At 47.6% G+C, this 9843-nt stretch overlaps 1 protein-coding gene across 1 annotated transcript; it reads left to right on the top strand.

Annotated features, from left to right (window-relative positions):
- Positions 1 to 1615: 1615 nt before the first annotated feature.
- Positions 1616 to 2086, top strand: LAESUDRAFT_667143 (uncharacterized protein; the record flags this gene model as incomplete). Its single annotated transcript, XM_040905286.1, has 1 exon — positions 1616 to 2086. One exon carries the CDS (start codon positions 1616 to 1618, stop codon positions 2084 to 2086), a length of 471 nt encoding a protein of 156 aa, XP_040757727.1.
- Between the last annotated feature and the right edge of the window lie 7757 nt (positions 2087 to 9843).

Raw genomic sequence — 9843 nt, 5'->3', positions numbered from 1 at the left:
GGGGTGTGACTGCGAGGTTGGCAGATGATGCCTTGGACTCTGATATGCGTAGTGTCAACTACCCTGGCTGCTGCACGCTGCCTGTCTGTAGAGGATGCGCCTAAGGATGCTAGAGTGAGAAGTCTTCCTCGCTCCTTGTTTGTCTCGAGGCATTTGTAGCCAGCATAAGGGTCTTCTACCTTGGTGGCCTTGCACTTTGCTGCCTTGGGCTGATGTCTTGCTGAGGCTCATGCCTGGTAGAAGTCGGGTTGGAATGTATGTCAAAAAAGCTGCGTGCTACAGCTGAAACTGCTTGCGCTGAAAATACGTGGCCACTTGTGTTAAACACTAAGCAGGGGCGCAGAAAATGTCAGATTGTTTCTAATATCACGGTAACACCGGACAAGAGATCAAAAAAGATTAAAAAGGGACAGTCACGTAGAACGTGCCACTCTGATCCCCCTGATCCCAAAGTATCCCCCTGAACCCTATGTGGTGCAAGAGCCTGTTGACTTACTGGTCGATGTGGCAGACACAGGAAAGGGTTAGAGATATATGAAGGAGCTGGTGAGCTCAGTGAGTGCTACAGGTAGTAGACGAGGAGAAACAATCTGAGGTTTCGTCCCCTACATGGCTGATCTTATATACACGTACAGCGGGCTATCTTACCTAAGCTACCTATCTACGGGTATAAGCAAATGGCCATACATGAAATAATAGGATGTCTGAAAGTAGAACAATTAGTGGGAAGATCGATGGTTGCCGCAGTAATGCGTGTGCACATCGTGCCTATCTTGGTTTCCCTTTTGTTCTCCGGTGTGAACATCGTACCTATCTAGGCTTCTGGCTAAACTAATAGGAAGTGGAAGGCCGATGCATAACAATAGTCCTTGTTCCCTTTGTTCCCAAATGGGTGCCTCTATTGTATCCTGGAATAGACAGGTCCGACCGTATCATCTGTGGGTCTGGACCATAACATGTGATGTGGACTATCACCTGATCTCTACGTGTCACGTCTGTGGCTGAGTGGCATGAGATATTGGTGAAGCATGTGATCTGTGGTGTGAGAAAAGTCACGTGCGGACTTTGTGGCAAAAATCTGTGACACACAAAGTCAAATGAAAAGAAACATGGACCTATCAAGACATCTTACCTCCTGCGCTCAAATAAGAAAGATGTCGCAAACCAGGTAAGGCTGAAATGATTGGATAAATTGTTATGCTTATATGCTTGAGTAAGATCTTGTCTGCAGAACATTGACTCAATGTTGCAGCACTCATATGTGATCAAATCAATGAGCTGGATGGCTACCGTGACTCGGAATCCTCGCAGATCAACACCGACACTGATGTTGACTCTGCTGATGATCTGCTCGCAAACATTGCCATGCTGCCAGTTGTTGATGGATCTGGACACTTTGTCCTGGGTTCACCACAGTCTCCTACTCTGATTTCTGTGATCATACAGCAAAAAAATCACGATATATGCTTCGTCAACCTACATAAGCAGCTTACCCATTTCTTCACTCATTGTGGCATCCAAACAGCCAATGGCAGTCCTGTCAAGGTGACACCAGGCCATGCAGTATGGTTCAGATATTCAAATTCCCTATAATGTGCTATGCTAACTCCTGGACATGTCTGTACAGCTCACTGAGCACCGGTTCCTCAAGATTCACTATGAATCGAAAGAGACATGGAAGCAGATTACAGATTATCTACATTGCAGCCCAGATTTCCATGGTCACCCACGATGTGACTGTGTAGTACTCGCAACTGACGATCCAGCAAAACCAGTTTTTGGTCGACTTTTACTGCTATTCACATACACTGTGGACAATGTCAAGTATCCATTAGCCTTGGTTGAGCCCTTCAATGGTCAAGGACAGCATGGTCAATGGCGGCTCAAGCAGGATATTGATGTTGGATTCTATCACTTGTACTCAAACCTGCACATACCTTCAGAAATTTTCTCAATCCATTCCATCATTCAAGGGGCTCTGATAGTTCCAGATTTCATCAAGGAAGTTGAGTATTTGATTGTGGGTGTTGTTGATGCAGATATGTTTTTATGTACCAAGGGGCTTTTTCCTAGAGTAGAAATGTAGTACAAACAGTTCCCAATTGGCATACATGTGCGTTCTCCTTGCTATTCACTCTATAACATCAGCGTGATCTATTCGACATGACAACACAGCAGTCGTCAGGTCCAACAACACTTTTCAAATGCAGAATTAACATTGATGCATAACGTGCCACCAGGAGTACTCACAAATGATTCACTCAATCCACCTGCACTGTCACAAATGCAGATGCAGACGTCCACACGACTGCTTCACTGACATGTCCCCCCCTCTTCATATCCTAGTATACTCTCCTCAATGCCCGAACACTTCAATCCTGCCTCCACCACATCCAGACATTCCCACCACAGTGATGCCTGTCATTGAAGGGTGCATGCACACAAACTTGCTCGAGAATGCGACTGGTGATGAGGAGAACTCAGAGAAGATGCGGCACATGAGGAGCGGAAAGTCAGATGTGCTATGGCTATGCAATCACTGCAGGATGCATGTGCATGAACTTGCTCGCGAGAAGGCGGTCGGTGGCGAGTGTCACAAAGCACAAAGCACTTAACCCAATTAAGGGCAAGTCTGCTTGTGTGACCTGCACAAATAAATCCACAACATAAAAGCCTGCCACAAGGGCTAGGCTGAGGATGGCACGCAGTGGCATACAACCAGCAATCAAGGCAAAGTCCCAATGCATGGCCTTGCACAAAAGGTGAAAGGGGGGAGCTGGCCTGCTGGCCGCATACAATAGTTGAATGAATCTAAGGTCTTCCCTTAGATCCTCATGTGCTTATATACATGTAGTGATGGACCCTGGATACCCTAACTATGGTGTACTTACTGGGGTCCTGTTCTGTCTACATGTGAACATATTGCCAAAACCAGTAATGGTTCTGGACTTCGCTATAGCAACTATCTATAAAGGCCGTGAATACACCAAGGTAATCCTACTTTATCCAATGAGATAATTGCCTGAAGGTGGTGCCACTATTTGAGTGGCTGAAGTGGTGCCACTTATTGAGTGGCCAATGGGGGTTCTGCCATAGTGCATATTCTAATGCTGGTGCTACTATTTGGCAGCTATGTAGTTGGTGCTGCTATTGAGCAGCGAATTGGGTGCTTGCTAGATTGATGGTCCAATGAGCACAGGTAAGCCTATTGTGGGCCAAAGAGTTCCATTCTGGGCAAGTGGCCTGGTGTCACGTGACCAACGCCTGATAACTTCTGAATAGGGCAAGTGGCCAGTGTCACGTGACTGGGTGGCTGAATCATGGATGCTTGGTGATCATGTGGTAGACACAGTCATATCCGTGATGTATGTGGTGGTATTGTGCTGTTTGTCTAAGTATCCACTTTGTGAGACCAATATGAAGGTTGGCATCTGAATAACCACTTGTGATTGCCAAATGATGACTTTATTGGTGCAAAAAGAAAGGTGCCACTTAATACTGTGACAGCGAGGAGAACTCGGAGAAGACGTGGTGCATGGGGAGTGGGAAGTCAGACGCGCTATGGCTACGCAATTGCCGCAGAATGCATGTGCATGAACATGCTCGAGAAGGAGACCAGAAATGAGGAGAACTTGGAGAAGACACGACGCATGGGGAGAGAGAAGTCGGACACACTGTGGCTATGCACTCGCTGCAGGGTGCATGCGCACAAACTCGCTCGAGAAGGCAACCAGCGATGAGGAGAACTCGGAGAAGACGCAGTGCATGAGAAGCAGAAAGTCAGATATGCTATGGCTATGCAATCATCGCAGGATGCATGTGCACGAACTCGCTCACGAGAAGGCAGCTGGTGGCAAGGAGAACTCAGAGAAGACATGGTGCATGGGGAGTGGGAAGTCAGACACTGTCACAGATTTTCACCACAAAGTCCACATGTGACTTTTCTCATATCACAGATCACGTGCTTCACCAATATCTCATGCCACTCAGCCACAGACGCGACACATAGAGATCAGGTGATAGTCCACATCACATATTATGGTCCAGACCCGTGGATGATACTGTCACGGCACGCCGATGACAAAGATAGACAACTAAAATAAGGAGTCCCCTTGAGGGTCTCCTGGCTGAGAGCCTACAGCGACGAGCTGTGACGATATGACGTGCCCACTGATGAGGCCTAGTAGCTGGTCGCAGAGCAAGACTTACTGGTGAGGCTAGAGGTGCTATCACACAAGTGAGAATGCAATAAGATGTATAGCACATTGAGAGTGTCTGGTAAGACCCCTCTGTGATGGTAGTGGAGGACGAAGGAGAATAAGACTGAGGTCTCCTCCTCGTCTCCCTGATCCTTATATACATGATTGTCTGGCTACTGTACAGTACTACATAAGCGAGTCACACGCTACGCTACTGGTCAGTGCTACAATCGTACGACATGTCTCAATTATTCTGATTGGCTGCCTAATAATACCCTGCGGAGACGGAGCTCCTTTTGAGCATGCAATATGGTGTCATGGCGATTGCGACATATGACGCCACGCCGAGGAGCTCGGTGTCACGTGACAATGCTGAGAGGGGTCCGAGGTCATGTGACTAGATGTCTCGTTATCTTATCTCAGTAGGTCACGTGAATTCTTGTGTAATGAGAAATGATAAAAAATGATATGCTTCTTAATAGCATTTGTTCCTATAATGACTCGTCAGGTAAAAACTGTGACAGATACGGTCGGACCTGTCTATTCCAGGATACAATAGAGGCACCCATTTGGGAACAAAGGGAACAAGGACTATTGTTATGCATTGGCCTTCCGCTTCCTATTAGTTTAGCCAGCAGCCCAGATAGGCACGATGTTCACACACGTTACTGCGGCAACCATTGATCTTCCCACTTATTGTTCTACATCCGGACATCCCATTGTTTCATGTACAGCCATTTGCTTATACCCGTAGAAAGGTAGCTTAGATAAAATAGTCCGCTGTACGTGTATATAAGACCAGCCATGTAGGGGACGAAACCTCAGATTGTTTCTCCTCGTCTACCATCTGTAGCACTCACTGAGCTCACCAGCTCCTTCATATATCTCTCACCCATTCCTGCATCTGCCACATCAACTAGTAAGTCATAGGCTCTTGTGCCACATAGAGTTCAGGGGGATTACTTGGGATCAGGGGGATTAGGGTGGCACGTTCCACGTGACTGTCCCTTTTTAGTCTTTTTGATCTCTTGTCCGGTGGTGCCGTGACATTAGAAACAATCTGACAATTTTCTATGCCCCTGCTTAGTGTCTAACACATGCGGCTGCATATTTTCAGCATAAGCAGTTTCAGCCATAGCGCGCGGCTTTTTTGACAAACATTCCAATCTGATCTCTACCCGGCGTGAGCCTCAGCAAGACTCTGAGCTGCCTAAAGCCTCAAAGTGCAAGGCCACCCCCAGAATTGACCTCGACGCTCACTACAAGCATCAAGAAACCAATAAGGAGCATGGAAGGCTCCTCACACTGGCTTCACTAGGTGCCTCATCCACAGACAGACAGCACGCAGCAGCCAGGGTCATCGATACTATGCACATCATAAAGTGCAGAATCATCCGCAAGCCTCACGATCGCACCCCCCCCACTCGAATGCTACAAGCCCAGATAAGGATGCCTTACCACTGGTAGTCGCAAGCTGGCACCACCCCCAGAGCTTATCACTTCCAACGCAGTACCTTCCCCCATCGTCGCTCCCATCCCAGTTCGTCCACTACCGAACTTCGTAAAGACCAACACCATCGCACGTTCCATTCGCCCACTCCCATCCAGAGTCAGGCCAACGATACACATCGAGATGCTCACCAAGCAGGTAGACATGACTCACTTCAGGCTCTAGCCCATCTTAGGAGCTTTCACATATCGACTCAAGGACGAGCATCAGGGACCTATTTACAGCCTTGCCACAGAACTCGATAAAGTCTGCACTGACCTTCACACTGGCATGTGCACCTATATGTTCATCAAGAAGCAGGTCATCAACACAGTCTGTTTGGAGATAGGAGGAATTAGTTTCAAGCAAATAGAGAAGAAAGAGAGGCTGCAGAAAATAGCAAAGGCACTGGTCTTCATCGCAAAGAAGCGATACCTGAACTTTTTGTATTAGTTTACATATATCACAATGGAGGGAGCTGATTATGTGTATGCATCCATATTCAGACAGAGGATGGATGACATTCTCCATACAAACATCGAGACAGCACACGATGGAAGCACCCCACGTGCCTCACAGCACAACTCACCTGAACCTGGGCTAGGACCCCAGAATTCTGCATCACAAGTCAAAGGACCCACATTCCCGACACCATCACTCCTCCCCGCCTATGTCCCTCCCATTTGGGAGTTTGACGGACACCAATTTGAGAATCTAGAAGATGCGCTCAGACAGTTCGCTCTCGGAGAAGTCTCTGACCACATCCGTGAATGGGTCATTGTCGCAATGAAGCTTACAGTCAGTACCGAAGTTGCCAAGGTCTACAACGTGCTCGGAAACAAAATGTACGAGCACAAGAAAGCCTTCAAATCACTGATCCAAAACAACAAGAGCGAGCACCGACTCAAGAAGGCAGTCCTCCAGACGGAAATCAGGAAGCTCAAGGATAGGATCCTCGTGCAAGATGCGCATATGACAGTTTTAAATGATGAACTCTCAGGGACCCAGGCAGCAATGCTTGACATCGGCAAGAAAATGATGGAGATCAAGTCCGCAAACACCAAGCTGCGGCATGAGCTAGCTTCGCTCAAAGCAAGCGGTGTCACTGTGATGCAAGGTCAAACATCCGGAACGGTCCAATCGCACAAGCCACGCATCAAAATTGCTGAACCTCCACACTACTTGGGCAAAGGAAGTCTGGAGGATTGGCTCTAACAACTCAGTATATGGATGCGGTGAAACGAGATCAATGACGATGAACACAAGATTACCACGGCCTTGCTGCACTTGGAAGGTGGTGCGTTCACATACATGTCTGAATACACGACCAGGGCAGTGGCACGGCAGGCACTTGGCACATGGAAAGACTTCGTCAATATTCTCAAAGTAAACTACAGGACCCTCGACCCAGACAAGGATGCGCAGCAGCATTTGAAGAAGATCTGCAGCAAGACATATCCCACGATGGTATCCTTTGCAGAACAGTTCTGTCAATGGGCCACTAAGACCAACTTAGGGCACACTGCACTCATCGGTTACATTGCTGAACATTGAAGCAAGGACGTACACCAGGCAATGGTCACACGAGACAGTCTAGGAATTTCCGACCCCACCACATGACCGGAATACCTCGACCTATGTCTTCAACTGGAGTCCAAGTTCAGGGCCGATAAGGCAGGACAGCGCAGAATGGTAACAACATCATCATCGGCACCATGGGCCCCGAAAGACCCTAACGCAATGGTCGTGGATCAAGTGTCCACACTCACCAAGGAGCAAGAAGGATGGCTGGAAAAGAAGCTGTGCGTACGATGTGAGAAACACCCCTTCATTTTTAAACAGCGATGCCCAGACTCCAAGTACAAGGGCAAATTTGAAATGCCAAAGTGGGGTCAAGCAACCAGGGCAATATTGACAATGGCATCATCCACCAGCTTCGATGACAGCAAGGCAAGGGAGGAAGCAGTCCGTGCTTTCATCGCATCGCCAGCTATGACGCAAAGGGAAAAGAAAAGGAGGCAGAACCGGAACCAGCCATCGAAGCAGCTAGGATCACGGAGGTAGATGATGAGGATTTTCTTTGACGGGTTCTCTGAGGTCTGGCCAGAGTTCCCATAGACAATGTAACAGTACCTACTCGATCTCGCATGTACCAGTATCAGATTTTTTATACATTGCATCTACTGGTTCATCAAAACATGTGATCGATTTACTTGTACACCTCAGACAGGGAGTAAGGGAAGTCCAGACTGAGGTGCTCCTCGACTCAGGAGCATATTCTTGCTACATCAACCTGTGGCTGGTTGATCAATTGAATCTTGCTATGATCTCACTTGAGAAGGAGATCAGGGTTCACAATGCAGACACATCTCACAACAAGGGTGGAACCATTAAGAAAAGGGTTCTTCTCAGTATAACCATCGGAAACCACACAAGCAGACAAAGTCTTCTGGTTACTGATATAGGTCACAAGGACATTATACTAGGCATGAGTTTTCTCAAGGAGCACAATCCCGAAGTGGATTGGGGAAAACTCAAGGTCGATTTCACCTGGTGCCTACACAGATGCGCACCCTCACAGATAGCAGTCCAGGAGGAGGACCTGGAGGACACAAACATCCCCCACATCGAAGATCTGATGGAGTTCGTCAGTTTTCAAGAGTTAGGTGACAACTGGAATGACATGGACAGCTTCATTAGATGGGTGTCATTATCAGAAGACCCTGATGCACAAGCCGTGACATCACTTATTATGGGTCTTGACACCAAGAGGAATCAGGATAGAGCACCGCAAAAAGGAGAACAGGACAAAGACTACTGGTCAGCCTATGTCCCCAAACACTTCCACGAGTATGGCGATGTGTTCTCCAAGAAGCAGTCAGAACGAATGCCCACAAGAAAGCCCTATGATCATCTAATCGAACTCGTTCCAGAGGCATCGTTACCATGCCCGGCAAAGTTATATCCTATGAACCTACAGGAAAGAAATTCGCTCAACACATGGATAGACCAAGAGTTGGCCAAAGGTTACATCAAGAGATCAAGGAGTCCAACAGCAGCACCTGTCTTCTTCGTCAAAAAGAAAGACGGATCACTAAGGCTCGTGCAAGACTACAGGAACCTCAATGCAGTCACAAAGAAGAACAAGTTCCCAATCCCACGCATTTCGGACCTCATCGACAGACTCTGTCACAGTATTAAGTGGCACCTTTCTTTTTGCACCATTAAAGTCCTCATTTGAGTGGTTATTCGGACGCCAACCTTCATATTGGTCTCACAACGTGGATACTTGGACAAACAGCACAATGCCGCCACATACATCACGGACATGACTGTGTCTACCACATGACCACCAAGCGCCCATAATTCAGCCACCCAGTCACGTGACACTGGCCACTTGCCCTATTCAGAAGTTGTCAGGCGTTGGTCACGTGACACCAGGCCACTTGCCCAGAAAGGAACCCATTGGACCATCAAGCTAGCAAGCATCCAATTCGCCACTCAAGATAGTGGCACCACTTTGCTGCCTAAACCAATAGGCAGATACCATAACAGAGGATCCCCCTACCAACTGGCATACAGTATAGCCAGGTACATGATAGGCTAGATCTTCTCACAACCCTATCCAGATGAAGACTGATCGTCACACTCATTGTTCTGAGTTTGGACAGATCCTCTCATCTGATGTTGCAACCATTGTGATGTGCTCTGTTGGCCATCACCCATTGGCCCCTCAACAGTGGGCCCACTTACAGGCATTTATCTCATTGGGTTAGGTAGGATTACCTTGGCGTATTTACGGCCTTTATAGATAGTTGCCATAGCAAAGTCCAGAACCATTACTGGTTTTGGCAATATGTTCACATGTAGAAAGGACAGAACCCCAGTAGGTACACCTTAGTTAGAGTGACCAGGGTCCACCCCTACATGTATATAAGCCCATGAGAATCTAAGGGAAGACCTTAGATTCATTATCCTATTGTATGCGGCCTAAACAGCTAATTCATCCCCTAGTTGTGAGCATAAGGCTAAGGGCCCTTTGAGCCCCTTTTCCAGGCTGCATACCACTGCGCGCATCCTCAGTCTAGCCCTTGTGGCAGGCTTTTTATGTGGGATCATTTGTGCAGGTCACAAAAGCAGACTTGCCCTTAATTG

Source organism: Laetiporus sulphureus (assembly GCF_001632365.1).
Source record: "Laetiporus sulphureus 93-53 unplaced genomic scaffold LAESUscaffold_98, whole genome shotgun sequence".
In the NCBI taxonomy this organism is placed as follows: Eukaryota; Fungi; Basidiomycota; class Agaricomycetes; order Polyporales; family Laetiporaceae; genus Laetiporus; species Laetiporus sulphureus.
This window is presented reverse-complemented; position numbering and strand designations above follow the sequence as displayed.